Source organism: Alosa pseudoharengus, unplaced genomic scaffold (assembly GCF_046254945.1).
Source record: "Alosa pseudoharengus isolate Yale_2024_CS ecotype anadromous, Long Island Sound unplaced genomic scaffold, YU_APseudo_1.1 YU_APseudo_1.1_scf_15, whole genome shotgun sequence".
Taxonomy (NCBI): domain Eukaryota; kingdom Metazoa; phylum Chordata; class Actinopteri; order Clupeiformes; family Clupeidae; genus Alosa; species Alosa pseudoharengus.
In genome coordinates this window covers 8,046,114-8,062,488 of record NW_027468620.1, presented here as the reverse complement: position 1 = coordinate 8,062,488, position 16,375 = coordinate 8,046,114, and the positions used below count along the sequence as shown (strand labels likewise).

Sequence of the window (16,375 nt, the reverse complement as noted above, 5' to 3'; positions counted from 1 at the left end):
GTTTGAAACGGACATGTTTGGGTTTGCCTTGGAGAATGGTCCTTGGCGCTCGCTGCCAGGAATCCAACATTTGGGAGTGGCGCATTCCACATCCTGGGATTTGGCTCTACCATAAATGGTAAGTTTGCATCTAATCTGATGACGTAAAGTTACTCCCCTAAACAAACATTGGAGCCACATTCTTATCAGCGCAAACTTCTGAGCAAACTATTCGCTAAATTCTCTTGAAGCACCGCCCTTCCTACTGTGTTTTTAGAGCACCTCCTGGTTTCTCAGTAGAGTTTATAGAAATCCACTGCTCCAGAGAGAAAGTGGACTACTTTTTTGGAATCCAGCAGATATTCTGTAAAGCTTTAGAATCATGCCCCTCCGGGTTGTTATGCAGGGTCCTGGGCCTTGGGGGTTCCGTCTGGTCGGTGGGAAGGATTTTGAACAGCCCTTGACCGTCTCACGTGTAAGTGTCTTAACATGCTTGTTACTTTTTTAACAAGTTAGGCAGCAGAGTCGAAGTGTCTACCGGTTAAACTTGGCCTGTGTGTGAAACTGCAAGTCCTGTAGCGTAGGCTATTGACATAGCCTACCAGTCTTTCTCTGTGCAGTTTGCAACGTTATATCATCCTCCCCGCAATTTAACTTTGATGTATGATGCTTATACTTCAAGTAGTAGGCTAACTTTCTATTGTGAATGTTGAAGGACAAAAGAGGCGACCCTTTCTTAATCGACACAATCTCGCTAACATTCCTGTAACGTACTGTATTTAGCCTAGTGTTTGTAACAAATATTTCGTGCCATTCCTCAGTAACATATGGATTAATACTGCCTTTCGATACAGTGTAACACATTTCACCTTCTGGGTGGGGTGTTTTCGTAAAACGTGGAAAACATTGACCTAAATGTTAAACTCTGAAAGAGGAAATGTTTTGTTCTAAAAGCCGAACGTCGTTTGTGGTTTTGAAAGTGATTGAAATTGTGGGTCACAGGCTTCAACGTAATGGGATGAGTGGAATAGTCTGGAATAAAACTGTTTAAGCATGCAAAAGGAGTTCTGGATATCCTTGCTACTACTGCTGCTGCAGGTACCTGTTGCTGCTGCTAATAATGATGGTTATTAACCACCATTTACCAGGTTACCCTTGGGAGTAAAGCGGCCCAGGCCAACCTCTGTATCGGAGACATGATCCTGGCCATCGATGGGGAGGCAACTGACGGCATGACGCACCTGGAGGCCCAGAACAAGATTAAAGGCTGTGTGGAGGAAATGGTCCTCTCTGTCGATAGGTATGGCAGCATTACTAATCGCTTGATGGCCTGTACAGGCTTGAGTTGGTGTGTAGTCATGGATTTTCCCTTTTCTTTTTTTCCCCAATAGTGTGCAATTGTACTTTATCACTAGAAGGAGTAAATGTTGTCATCAATGTGATATGAAAGTATATTTACCTGTGCAAGTTCATGTGAGGACTTGTTAAAGTAAGTCCAAGCGTAAGACGACTTTACAAAATTTCAGTGAGAGCTGGAGAACAACTTTTTAGAAAGCAAATTTTCCTGTTCTTTAAAAAAAAAAAAATTGTAAGGTAGTAATGCTGCAGCAGGACTTGCAGCTCACCACGGGGCTTTACTATGTAGCGAGGATGCTGGCCTGCCCAGGTAACTTCAGGAGCAATCACTGATCTCTAAAAGAACACTGGATCGAGTATCTACTGATCACTGGATCGTACTACAGGTTCTTTTGCAATTAGTGGTACTCCTGAAGTTACCTGGATAAGCCAGTAACCTGACTTCGTTGTACACACCTCAGACAAGGTGTTTGCTCAAGGTGGAAAACTGGTAGTCGGTGGTGACATGTTGTGAAGAGGTTTGCACTCCCACTCCAGTCAATGGCTTATGACATTCTCTTTGTTGCCTCCGTTTTCCATAATCTCTATTATCTTAGCGCTTTAGCAGTGCTCTGTGTGGGTAATGTGAATGCTCTGTGCAAATCCTAACCTGGTTGTCATTAACATACATTTGACTCCTAATCTACTGACGTGGGAGCTGTGGAAACTGCCTGAGGTGCTTGTAGCGATTTTTACAGTGTTACTGCTTTGGCACGAGTTGTGAATGTGCGATGTTGTGAATGCCATGTGAAATGACACTGTTAACGAGCACAAATATGCCCCCCCCCCCCTTTTTTTTTGAAGGTCAGAATCTAAAATGTGGTCTCCACTAACATCGGACGAAGGCAAGACCAACCCTTACAAGATGAACCTGGCGTCAGAACCGCAGGTATGCTTTTCCTTTGTCTAGAGGACTGTTTCCTCGATCATGATCCCACTCTCACTGAGTCACAAAAACGTCACCCACCACACCCCCCCCCCATTAGCAGACAGCAGTGCTCCAACTCTGACTGTATGTGAACATTCAGGAAGCGTTTTGTGGTTGTGTAGTCAGCTGTGATGTCATTGTTTTTGTCCTAACAAGACGTCTCCTAGGAGACTAGAGGGTTTATCACTCGCGCCATGACTCAACAGGCCGCTGCTGCAAGCCAGAACGGAAGAGGGAGGTCAAAGGCAGGGGGAAGTGCATCTGTGGGAGAGAGGGTGTTCAGGAAGTGTGTTCGATTACAGACGCAATGGGAGGGACTGTGTGTATGAGGGCGTGAGAGAGGGATAGAGTAACGGCCAGAGGTTGGAAGGGAGAAAGTGGGGGGGGGGGGAGGAGAGAAGGGGACCTTTGCTTTTCTACTAGACTAGACTAGAGGGCGTAAGATAATGCTGTGAATCAGCGGTTTCAGCATAGCTGGGCTGCGGCTCACACTAAAGATATGATTATGTCTCTTGCACTACACAGTTGGTGGCATGTAATGCTGACAAATGGTCAATGATTGCGTACAAATCTTAACTCTCGTGCGCTTCTTCTTCTTCTGCACCTCTACTTTCTTGGCTGTCTTGGTGTTGGTGCTGTAGAGTGGGCAGATGCTCCAAGCATGCTCTGTGCAGAGTCATTCCCCATCATGTGATTTCATAATTGTGCAGTTGTCTTGTCCTCAGGTGCCTGTGTAGATCTACCTTTATTGCAGCCTTTGCCTCGTGTGTGTCTGTGTGAGTGAGTGTATTTTTCATTGAAAGACAAGTTAGAGCAAGCCTCTGCAACATCAGCGGTGCACAACAGCTTGTATTTTGTCTATCAGTCCCTTTAGTTAGAAAGCTGAATATAAAGCACCTATCAGCATCTAGTGTAGGTGGAGGGCTTTAGTGGTGTTGTGGGTGTTGTGTCTGTCCCTGCTACCTGTTGTGTCAACAGTGGCTCTGTTTCTGTTCCTCTACGGGTCTGATCCAGTAGTTCACATTTTACAAGGGCCATAGTACCCGTTTGCAGGACACACAATACCTTATTGTTAAAGGAACATGCCAACTATTTAGGAAATAAGCTTATTTTCCAATAACCATAGGCTAGCTATAGGCTAACTGGTCTAACCCATTTCCAGTGAATTATGTTATGCTTGGCTAACGTGTCAGGCTGTGTTTTAGCACATACAGAAAAGAGAAGGATATGCATTCTCTTATCTAATTCTGGGGTAGATGACAAATAAGCGTATTTCCCAAAATGTTGGTGTTTTCCTTTATTTCAAATTGGAATGCCTCTGCACTCAGTTGGATATACCTAACCAATTAGAACAATGAAAAAGTTTACGTGAGCTGTAGGAAGAACACCTGAACCATCCTTCTTCTCCATAAATGCCTTAAAGGTGCCATGTGTAAGAATTGAGGTAAAAATATCCAAAAAATGAGCTACACGCATCAAAAGAATGAGAAGAAATAAGGGCGATGATGTTATACGCTTAAAATGACAAGGTATAGTGCTGCAGAGATATCAACCTGAATTAGCATGCTAAATTACTAGCCACAGCCCGACAGGTGTCATAATACCAGTTTCGGCCATGGGAGGCGGTATGCGGGCAACATAACCGCCAGCCAAACTGCAATACACGTTTCTCGGTTGTTACTCTAGGGTAGACCAACTCTCTTTCTGGAAGTATACTGCCCCCATCTTTATGGAATGTGGAGTATGAATTGATTTTTTGGCGGACATTACACATGGCACCTTTAACCTTGTTTTCTGGTCTTTTTAAAAAGTTATTGCGCTGTAAATATATTTTACAACACCCGATGGTGAAATCTAAGACAATTACATATGTAGCAGGGTAGGCTATTTGGAAAAACGTATATTACCCCTTCTTTGTTTAAAAAAATAATTTCCATTCGCACTGATGATACAAACATGCTATATACAGCTGGGGAAGGGTGTCGCAAACCCCTCAAGCAAACAGGTAGCCAACCAGAGATTTTAAGCGAAGAGGGGAACAACATGTCACAATGCAAGCATGCTGTTTTCCCTTGATGAAAGTGAAACCGGAGTTTTCCCACATATCCACTTTGGCCGGAGTTTTCAGAAATAATCGTTTTGAGTAATAATTCAGTAATTACCGTTTTTATGTAAATGAAAGGCCAAACCGCATGGAAATACTATGCATTTTTCCATATGGGGTCTTAGAAGACATCTGTGTAGCTTTTAGCCACAATGTTTTTGTTGCAAACAAAATCAACCTTTAAGCGTGTTCAGGTGACGTGATAGACGAGGCACTGTTGCTCATCTGCCCATCATCCGTAAAGCCCGTCCTGAGAATTTCATTGGTCCAAACAGCTCTGGTTCAAGCATAGCTGCTCCACAACGGATCAAGTACAGACCGAACTTCCCGACTTAAAATGTTGTGAGCGTGGCTAAGTTCGGCTGGCACCCAGACTAGGACAAATCCATTCTGAATGCAAATTCTGTCCAGTTTTTACATTATGAATACATTAGAAATACATTCCTGTGTGAAAGGGCTGACACTCTGAAACTCACGGTCATCTTTTTGCCCAATCTTTTCTCAGGAGGTGAAACACATAGGCTCTGCCCACAACAGGAGTGCCATGCCATTCTCCCCAGGTGGACCCAAGGTGGTCACCAGTCAGTACAACAACCCAGCCGGCCTGTACTCCTCAGAGAACATCAAGGACTTTAACAGTGCTGTGGACGATGTCAAGACTGTTGCCGCAGCCAACGAATCTGCCAATGTGTAAGAATATTAATTTCTGTTATAAGAAATGGGTGTGGGGGGTGGGGGGCAATGTTTTAAAATATGAAGATCTTTGGTCTTTCCCATTTGTATACTCTGCAATACTAGCAATGGCTCTTATTATTAGAGATAGTTACATGATCCTGTTTGTTCTTAGATGGACTCTTCTGCTATTTAGGGATGGACTTCGGCTGCTCGTTATAGACACGAGTGTTGCCACAGACTCGTGGTTTTCGCTTAGGCTAATAGTCTGCTGTTGACATCAGACTTCAGAACCTCTGCAGTACTTCTTCCTTTTGACATTTAGCATGGGCCTACAAGGGGCTCCTGGGAAAGACAAAAAGGCCTGTGTATTAGTATAAGCACCATCTTTATCCTTCATCAAGATATGCATAGTTTGCCGCTTTTGATATGTCTGGGTCAGCCAGGCTTTCTGGCTGAACTGAGATGACCTCTTTGCCTCCTTGTTGCAGGCCAGATGACGCTAAGGCTGCTGGGAAACCTGGGATTCCCGCTGACTCGGAAGTGTACAAAATGCTGCAAGAGAACCAAGAGTCCAACGAGCCGCCGCGACAGTCTACATCTTTTAAAGTGCTGCAGGAAATCCTTGAAACAGGTGTGCAACTTGGCTCTGTGAATTCAGTGATGGCTTGGATCTGGCTTTCAAAAACTGTACATCTCAGAGAGCCCCATAGAAGCATTCCACTGTGTTCTAACCTGTGGCATATTGGCATGAGTCATCTCTCTTTTTTTTTCTTTTCATTTTGACTTTTTGGTTTGATCTGTGACATTTGCAGTTAACACACCCTGGGGGTTTTGGCTTGTTTTGTGTTGCAACATCAAATCCGCTTCAGCAGCAAAATTATTCCTGTTTTTTTTTTATATATATGTATTTGTTTACAGTTTACACATTATTCTTTGCATGGAAATATATTTGTCAGGATCATATAAATTCACTGCAGGAGCTTTTAAAAAGCAAGACATTTTCAACTAGACTTCAGCTGAACACTTTCAGCCAAACAACAGCCTTGGTTTTGTCACTTGCTCAAATGAGTCATTCATAGTGGCGTTGCCACAGCCGCAGTGCTGCCATTTAGACTAATGATGATGTCTTATCACAACAGGCGACCCCGACAAACCCTCAGGCTTCAGGAGCGTGAGGCCCCCCACCAATAAAATGGGTGCCTCCCTGGGAAAAGCAGACAAACTACCTATCTGTGACAAATGCGGCTCAGGGATTGTGTAAGTACCACAAACCTTTTTTACTTCTGCTTGTGAACTTTGAACTGGCCCACCATGCAGTGTTGAAAGTAACACTGGGCAACAATTTGCCGCTTTTTGAGGTATGCTTTTATCAGGCAACAAGTTTTGCGGTCATCTTCAAAAGACGGATGAACATATGTCATTCGTTCCCACCATCCATCATGGATATGCACTATATAGTTATGAACTGGAACACACTGCAAGCATTGATATCAAACTGTGAAACCTTAAAAAAGGTTCTCCATTCGCCATAGCACATAATAGATACATAATACAGATTTAGTTTTCCAAGTTGTCACATCATTTTAATGACACAGAAGTGTACGTTTTTGGATGATCCTTTTCACCGTCAAAAACACAGTGCAGATGGTAGCACTGTATTCATTTTTTGCCATTATTTGCTCATTTGTCGCCACCTTGTGGCTGATCAGAGAACTTTCAGCTGGTGTCTGTTGCACATTCTTACATCGGGTTGCTATACGCTCCCATTGGTGGAGGGAGGGGTTGATCTGGATTGTCCCTACCAGCAGCAGCTGCTGTCCTGGGGGGCTGTTAACCCCGTCTTATGAGGTGGTAAGACTTCAGAGGCACCTTAAAGCAGAAGAGACATGTCCGTTTAGAGACTCTCAGCCCAGAGCAGATTGGGTGACCGTTGAGTCTGTGGTAACCAATCCAAGTCCAGGATCAGGTTCTCTGAACATCATGGCAAGGTCACTGTACAGTCCAGCACAATCCTGACTAATTAACTAGCAGTATAAAATTCACACTAGGGCTGCAGCAATCAGTTGTTTAATAGATTAGTTGTCGACTGTTAAATTAATCGTCAACTATTTTGGTCATTTGTTAATCGGTTGTGTCATTGTTTTTAAGGAAACAACTTTAGAACTCTTTAGCACAACTCTTAACTCTTTAGAACAACTTCACCTCTTTAGCAAAATGTTATCTGCTTTACTTGCTCCTCTGTGATAGTAAACTAAATGTATTTGGCGTGTGGACTAAACAAGGCATTTTAGGACATGTTCTTGGACTTTAGGAAACAGTCATGGATATTTTTTTCCACCATTTATCAAATAAACAATTACTCGATTAATCAATAGAATAATGGACAGATTAATTGACTATGAAAATGATCATTAGTTGCTGACCTAATTCACACGAATGTTGAGTTTAGTTTTAGTTTACTTCTGATCTACATTAAGTCTAGTGTAGTTCTGTGGAATGCACAGTAACCAATTTTAACTGTTCTTTGGTGTGAACAAAGACAACATTTGTTATCATAGAAGCTTTGGGAATAATAAGTATGACTCTGTACACATATCTAAAATGGCTTAAATAAACTATATATACTATAATTACCCTGTCAGATTTTTAAATAGTATATAGTATAAGTATAAGTACTCTTTTGATCCCGTGAGGGAAATTTGGTCTCTGCATTTATCCCAATCCGTGAATTAGTGAAACACACACACAGTGAGGTGAAGCACACACTAATCCCGGCGCAGTGAGCTGCCTGCATCAACAGCGGGGCTCGGGGAGCAGTGAGGGGTTAGGTGCCTTGCTCAAGGGCACTTCAGCCATGCCTACTGGTCGGGGTTCGAACCGGCAGCCCTCCGGTTACAGGTCCGAAGTGCTAACCAGTAGGCCACGGCTACCCCCTAGTGCAAATAGTGTGTGCATGTGATTTTTGTAGTGTATGTTGATTCAAACCCAAGTACTGTTTAAGTCCATTAAGATAAGCATACAACACAGAATCGTATTCTGTAGTGCAGTTTTAGAATCCGACAGCCCTAACCCTAACCACCTGTGCTCAAAACCACTATGCTCTTGTAAATGGCATGCAACTGTGTTTTTGTTCTGGTTTGGTTTGAGTTGGCCTCCACTCAAAAATGCAAGTGGTTTGACCTATTTTTAATCATTTAATTACTCACCTTTGTTAAGCGTATTTGTTTGCTGTTTCTTTTTGGATAAGTAGGTGTTGACTGATGGATGTGAGGATTCTGAAACTTCCTTTTTTGTTGTCCAATCACAGGGGCATCGTAGTGAAGCTGCGGGACAAGTTGCGCCACCCAGAGTGCTACACGTGCACCGACTGTGATGTCAACCTCAAGCAGAAAGGCCACTTTTTTGTGGAGGACAAGATCTACTGCGAGAAGCATGCGCGTGAACGAGTCACGCCACCCGAGGGCTATGACGTCGTCACAGTCTTCCCTAAGTAGAATGCCAATATCACTTCCCGCCCGGATTTCCAAACTGGATATGAGACTGGAGGAAATATCAAAAGAGTTACCTGAAAACATTCCAGAAATGTAGTGAGTTCCATTAGATGGAAGTGGTCGACTGCTCATGGTATTGACCAAGTGGATAATGGATTTTGTTGTGTATTAATGCTGCCATTTAGTATGCAAAACGTTTGCACATATACTTCTGGAAAATGTTTAAGTATAAAAGCCCTCGGATAATGGCTTTTAGAAAGGTGCCACAAACAGAAAATGGTTCAAACTATGTGTATAGCACATATATGCTTAATCAAAATATCCTTTAAAGCAAATATGCCAAAAACTGCCTCAAATTAAAGTAAATCTGTTTATACTTTTTTTATATGATGAATTTGTAAATATGTCCATGATGTAAAAACACTGAAGCATTGTGTATGTCTTGGATATTAAACCACCATCAAGACTGTATCCCTTCCTTTGATGTTTCTATGAACCTCCCACTGTGTTCAAATCCAAAAACAAATTTTGCAATACCTGTAACTGAATAAGTAAATAAAATTGAATATGTTTTTACTTGATGTTGGTCTTTGCTGTTACTAACTACTGGACTGTCTCCCTAAAAATGATGTTAAACAACCACTGTGACAATTAAACAGGAGTGTTAAAAATAACAGATTGCTTTAACAATAGTAGATGTTCAATCACGCTTACAGAAAATGCAGCCCTGGACAGATGTCCTATGATGGTTGAAACCTTTATTTCTCAAATGGGCAGTGTACAGTTTCATGGTGTATGGAAATTATTTACTCTTTCTATTTAATACTGTTAAATGTATATATGCAATTGAAGAGATTGTATCAGTCTTGTAATCAGACTTGCAATGATCAGCAATATATTCTCAAAAAGATAATTTTGGTTAGTTTTCAAAGGATAATCTTGTTGCACTTGGTCAGGTTATTCATGACACTCAAACTCTTAGGTTAGGACAATTCTAAGGGCCCAGCACTGACATAATACTATCGGGGCCCAGAATTATTGTCATAGGGCCCAAATTTTCTAGCAGCGCCCATGGAAAGTGCTATGTTTTTTGGAAAAGACAAGGCTTTCTTTGTACTCTTCAGTAAACTTGCTAAGATCCTCTGCCTCAATGGCCCTGATGAGATATTGACTCAGTCTGAATCAAGATAGCAAAACACTCACACATACACGCGCGACCATTTACAGAACCCGCTACACCTGTACTTTAATGGTCACCCTCTCTTGTGGTCTGACCGTTGACGAGTGTCTGTCAGATGCAGCCTTTAACCACATAATTGCGCTGTAGCTGAGTTTGCACAGAGCTCCACAGCTGTATCCAGATTAGGGGAGACCGGGGCTGGTTGGAACAGGGGCAGGTTGAAACACTGTTAATATCCAGGCTACTAGAGGGAGCTGCAACAAAATTCCAACACTAAACTGACGGCCTTATTGAGTAGCGTAAACTCACGTATGTAACTGGTCTCCAGGTCATTAACCCTTTAGGTGAGAACAACTTTTTAATTTTGTAGTGTCAAAACTTAGAATATGCACCTCCCACTAAATACATCCTAGAAGAGTAATAGTTAGGGATATAAAAAAAATATTGATTATAATTGATTCCTAGGGGACTCATCTATAATTTAAAATGAAGTTTGAAAACCTGAGGTGACTGATATTAGCAGGCTAACAGCATTTGTGCAAAAAAGTTTGACCTAATGTGGGCGGGGCAGGTTGGCACACTGATTTTGGGGTTGGTTGGCACATACATTCCCTATGGCTATTTTGTGACAAATCTATAAACTTTGTATTTTAAAAACATCATCAATCTTTATTTTAACATTGTTATTGTAATTACTGAACATAGTTTTACATTTGGAAGCATTTCAGACATTTTTAAACATTTGAAGTTAAAAAAAATCGGTAGGGACCAAATTAATAATAATAATAATAATAAGCTTTATTTGTATAGCACCTTTCATACACAGAATGCAGCTCAAAGTGCTTTACATTTGAAGCATGTAACAAAATAATAGTCAGTCAGTCATTATCAATCACATTGATACACTGGTCTTGACGGTGGGCCCTACTGAAGAAAAACACACAGGAAAGACATCAGCAAAGCCCTACAGGCAGTGATATAGATGAGCACTTCAAACAAAACCAAAAGGAGTACTGCAAAGGACTATAACATATGTGTTCCAACCAACCCCGACTACATGTGCCAACCAACCCCGTGCATGGGGCAGGTTGGCACACATGCACAACACCACTTTAATAATAAATAACTCAAAACAAGGGATCATTTGTTGACATTGAATGTATACATTTTGTAGCTTGACCATTTCAACGCATTGTAAGACGGAGAAATATAACCGAGAGTGAAAAGTGTTCCAACCAGCCCCGGTCTCCCCTACTATCGTAAGCTCATTGTAGATAGACAGAGGTGAGAGACAAGAGCTAGAAGCATTGTCTAACTGATTCAGACCTGCTTTTATTATATGATTGTCAAGTGTTTAGTGAGAGAAGTATTTCAAAGTATAATATATTTTAACCTGCCCACGATTGCGTCCTATTGATAACGAGTAGGTATGCGCTTCTTGTTCGTTGTTGGGACTAAAGCAGGAGACAGATGGAAACGTCAGAATGCGAGCACATGAAAACATGATTGTAACATTTCTCTCATCCTATCAGTGAAATCTTTGCATCCTTAACTACTCTCCTTTATACTGCCTGTTCTCTATCCAAAACCATTCTGAGCTTGGTGGTTGAGAGGTGACTGTTTTAATTAATAGGCATAAAGTTCGTCAAAAGGCTGGGTCAGTGGGTCTTATCAGTACCGCCAGTAGTCTTTAATGGCACGTAGTCAACCAGTTTATAGCAGTCGCATCTGCTGTGCCACCTGGGAATGCGCCAACTTCACAGGAAACACCATCGGTCCGATTACTCCGATATCAAACTCAGCTACTATGGTTTCAGAGTATAACATGAATAGCTGTTCCATCTCGTGACAGCATCGACAGTCTACCCCCTACCCCCTCCTACCCCTCCATTAGTACGCCTGCTTTTGAGGTGCCAACGCAGGGCATGATTCTCTTAGAAAGTGATGGAAATGAGCAATGTAAATATTGATAATCGTTAACTTCAATCAAACCATGAGATTTTAAATGAAAAAAAAAAAAACATTCAGTCATCATCGGTAAAACATTCTGCCAGGCAACCTATATTTTTGTAGATATCACACGAAAGTATGATTTTAATATGAAAATATACAAGATAGAAAAATACAAGTTATTCAAATGTAAATTAAAAGGTACATTTTAAATCAATCAGAATCAGACAAGAAAGTGTCAGGTGCGGATCGCTGACGATGATCTTGGAATCAGTGACCTTGCTGTGGAATTACAGTCCGAATCAGTTTGCAGGTGTGCTAGAGATCATCTGTGCCAACAAAGCCAACGAATAATGGCAATGGTGCGATAGTTGAAATCACCAGTTTTGATCGACTCCAAAAGCTGACGACACCGGAAAAGCGAAGGCACCTGTCAGGTCCAAAACATTCCCAAGAACCTCAGAATTAGGAATGTCACGGGCACAAAACTCCTCAAACAACATAGAGGATTGCCCCCCAGCATCTTGCCAGCGGGGCGATTGCATGGGAGAAGTCCATCTGGAAGAACATGTGGTTGATTGACTTCTATAGTCATATGCGCAATAGTCTGGAGACATTAGGTGAGTTTGGTACGCTTCGATGGTCAAAGTATGTCCCATGTAATCTCCCATTCGGAGGGTTTCCGTCAATGCCCATATATAGTTGTGCGCAAACCGCAATGTCTCTATTTTAGTCAGTTTGGCGTCATTTGGCAGGGTTGGGAGAACCTCTCTTAGCGCATCCAGCGCGGAGTTGAGATTGTGCATGCGGTGCCTCTCTCTGTCATTCGCTTTCACCCGCCGATTCACCCGTTGCTTGACCCAGTATTTGCCGGCTTTGGATCTGAACCTGACAATTGTTTTATTTTCACCAGCTGTCATGCGTTTGTCCTTCATTCTCGCATCTCTTTTTGACGCAATTATGTATTGCTGATTTTCGCTCCTTCCGCGCCCAGAGAGTTGGCTTGACTGGTCACTGACTTCAGAATCACACACCCCATGTCTGTCGGTAGAATCGCACGCCGATTTGGGAGACATCCTTTAAGATACAGGCCAGGGTTATTAAACATACATTTATTTGCAACAAAATCAATGAATTATGTATCTGTTGCGTCACACACAACATAAGCCTTAACATTATAAGAATATAGGTAAAATAAAATATTTCTGTTTCATACTGATGCTTACCTGTCCCACTTGCGCTTCACCTAAATGGCTTTGAATTGTGCAGAGTCCTTAATTGAATGGAATTTGCAGGTCTCAAAGTTAGGCTGAGCTTTCCGTGGAAGAGGCGAAGTCTGAAGTCGTCGTGCCTTTTTCAGCTTCCATGGACAATGACGCATTGATGGTCATTGGTCATTTATGTATAATTTATCTTATCAGTGCGCATGGAGCGTGCCTTAGAGCAAATAGGGCTGGGAAGTGGCCAATCATCTTCTAGAGGGGTCTTTGAGAGTCTCTGCCCAGTCTTTACTTGAGTTCCAATCCCCAAGTTCAACAAAAGACAGCATGTCCGTGAAAAGGGCCATGTGGCAATTGGTAAACAAATCGTTTACGCAGACATTGAATTGAGCACCGTGCACCTTTCATGCCAAACACTTATTCGATGTTCACTCTCTCTTCTAAATGTTTTTGCCTGGTTTAAGCAATTCAGTGCGTAATCGTTTACTATGAACCTCCGAGAAAATAGCTGCGTAACCCATCATGAACTAGAATGCACTCCATGCAAATAGTTATAGGTCTATATAGCATATAATGAACATGCGTTTTTAAATAATTTACTCTTGGCATGTTTGCATTTATCCTTAAAAGAAACCAATTCCCAATAACATTCCCAACAACACCGCGATTATATATTGCGCTTTATACACTCCAAAACGAGTTTCCACGATGGAGATGAAATAGCGTTGGAAGGAATTTAGTTGGTCAAGACTGCGTTAAACTGAGTCATATTTGGAAGAATCTGCTGTGTTCTCAGAACAGCATCACAGATATACAAAGCATACCTCTTAAACCTCCATTACTTGAATATCAATACATTTTGAAAGGAAACCATGGAACCAATACGCATGTCCAAATGGAGATAGTTGTGATTTACGCTGTGAATTATTTCGACGAATATCATCAAAAAACGAAAAAAAGGTTTGGTTGAAATCAACCGAAGGCATTATTAATTCATCAGATTCTGTTATTAGTCGCTACAAATATAATATAAAATAATTATTCGGCCGTGGATCATACGTGCGCCCTTGTGTCACCTGTTTGGAGTACAATGAAGCAGGAGAGTACACGTTGTTTTTTAACCAATGATAGTCAAGCCTTACTAAACAAACTAGCCGCACATGTTTGGTTTATTCTCAGGTACTTTGTATCTCAATCTTTGGCGTTTATGAGACTAACTTAGTTTAACATTAGATGTTTGCCATTGTCTACGCAGTGCCCACATAGGTACTTCTCGGCATTCTAACTAAATATGTATTTTGGGGGGCATCTGATAACCATATGCTTTCAATAAAATGAACAAATACACCTAAGAGATAGGGGGTGTTGTCATGGTGTTATAAAAAGCTCAAAATAATCCAAAGTAAACCAAATAGTACGGCTTTACAAATAACCATTGATGCCAAAACCATATTCGCGTATCGCGGACAGGTGTGAGTTTGAATCTCTCAGTTTTGTCGTCTGATTTTTTATCAGTGTCTTGTAATATCCTGCTTGCTATGCAAAGCATAGGCAAACATTGGCCCCCAGTTGCTGTGGAAATTATAGATATCGTCAGAGTTGGTCCGAAAGTGATTTAACAATATTTAACAATAAACCATACTAACTGGAGAGCAGGTGATAGGTGCCCCAAGCCTCATGATTAATACTTCCGTTACTACTTCACTTTACAGTACCTTGCCATTATTTATTAAACGAAATCTATTTATTATTATTTTAGCAAACAGAAGTACCAGGTGGGGCTTTATTTTCACCCACAGCCTTTGTTTGAAGGACATTTGAAGAGGGCAATCAAAGACCAAAAACTCGCTGACCAGATTGTTGCCATCCATTTGTTCCAAACTCGCAGGCAAGCCATTGAATTCTTTCCTCTTGTTCAGCCACGGGAAAGGAACTGTGTATAAAGAGGAAAAGGGAAACTTCACTCAGAGGAAAAAAAACAACTTCAGGACATTTAATTACAACCCGTATGCCATATGTACACCTTTTCTAAAAAGTCCAACAAAGCCATTGCTTTTATTTAGTACAGCGTGCGTCTTTGGAGATGTGCGCATTTGGAGAGGTGCGCGCATTGTAATCAGAATGACCCCCAAGTACACTTTACACAAAAAGTAATGCAGTTTTAATGTGCCGTAGAGGTTGCTTTAGAAAATCCAGTTATTGTGGCGCCCTGTATATGCTTTTGATGACCAAATAAACCAATTACAATTGAATAGAAGGCGGCCTCACCATAAAACGTCTGTTTTCTTTGTTGTCTTTGGGTCACCCGAGTGCATCACGTTACTTAACCATGTTAAATACAAGTTTTGGTAAAACGTGTTTTAGAATCCATCTGGATTGGTTATGTGCATGTAAAAAGGAATACGTGGAGGCTCCTTGTAATACGCATTTGAAAAGCATTTAAACTTAAGCTATATTAAGTACTAAGGAACAAAATAGATTTCAGACAAATATATATACTATGTCTGTTGAGTACTAGGTTATGTTTAAAATATCATTAGAGCAAAGGCCCATATCATGTTTCGACAGATCAATCTGATTGACCCATAGTTTATACGAGTCTGTGTAGGCTACTGTTTATAAATTGTTTTGTGCCAATTTCTTGCATATTCCAGTGCCCATGAGAACCATGCACAAGCAATGACGGGGTTGATCTAGGCTACTTGATCTGGTCTTAATATGGGCTATTCTAAAATCGCTGGATTTTTGAATGTTGATGTTGGGATGAAAAGTGTATTTTAGAAAAATAGCCTAATAAAACACCTCTGCTGAGACCAAAGCCCTTATAGGCTACATTGTAAACTACATACTATTGGCCAACACTAAATACATTTTACTGTCATTATCAAATGTATATCTTATGCACGCCTTTGAGACTTGTATTTGGCCGATAGTTGTTTACTCAACTTTCTTATCCTAGGTAGAGGATATGAAAATGTCACAAATCACAAATGCACAATTACGTCTATGTCAACTAACGGTGCAACAAAACTTCAGAGTTTTGATGTCAGCCATGACCCGAACATTTAAAAAAGAACAAAAGATGCAAACAAATATAAATGCTCCTAGCTCGGCAAAGTTAAATAATAATAATAATAATAATAATAAAAATAATAATAATAAAAGTAAATAAATAAATAATAATAATAAGCACGAAGCGCTGATGAACGCGTTGAGTTCTTACTTAGCCTACCTGTTTGTTTTGTGCTTAATTGGTTTAAAAAGTTGTAAATACTACTGGTAGGCTATCAATTAAAGGAGACGTGAAGCATTACGCTATTCGTCGTTGCTCCCCCGTGTGGCCATTCAGGACAATTCCTTTAGTGGATTTTAGTCACTGCCCTTGGAATAATAAACAATGAGCCATAGGCCTATGCTGACTCAATCACTTTAGCAAATTAGTCTATTTCATGA

The 16,375-nt window shown here is 41.1% G+C and overlaps 1 protein-coding gene across 1 annotated transcript; it reads left to right on the top strand.

Annotated features, from left to right (window-relative positions):
* Window positions 1-272: 272 nt before the first annotated feature.
* On the top strand, window positions 273-9,153 carry pdlim1 (PDZ and LIM domain 1 (elfin)). Its single transcript, XM_076285395.1, has 7 exons — window positions 273-454; window positions 1,128-1,279; window positions 2,179-2,263; window positions 4,912-5,096; window positions 5,570-5,712; window positions 6,221-6,338; window positions 8,389-9,153. Exons 1-7 carry the CDS (start codon window positions 362-364, stop codon window positions 8,573-8,575), a joined length of 963 nt encoding a protein of 320 aa, XP_076141510.1. The 5' UTR covers window positions 273-361; the 3' UTR covers window positions 8,576-9,153.
* The last annotated feature ends 7,222 nt before the right edge of the window (window positions 9,154-16,375 follow it).

Bases quoted from the DNA above. Each gene is read 5' to 3' on its own strand.
- pdlim1 (XM_076285395.1), top strand. From the start codon at position 362: ATGCCCCTCCGGGTTGTTATGCAGGGTCCTGGGCCTTGGGGGTTCCGT. The intron at 2,264-4,911 runs GTATGCTTTTCC...ATCTTTTCTCAG, and splicing joins ACCTGGCGTCAGAACCGCAG to GAGGTGAAACACATAGGCTC. The intron at 5,713-6,220 runs GTGTGCAACTTG...TTATCACAACAG, and splicing joins GCAGGAAATCCTTGAAACAG to GCGACCCCGACAAACCCTCA.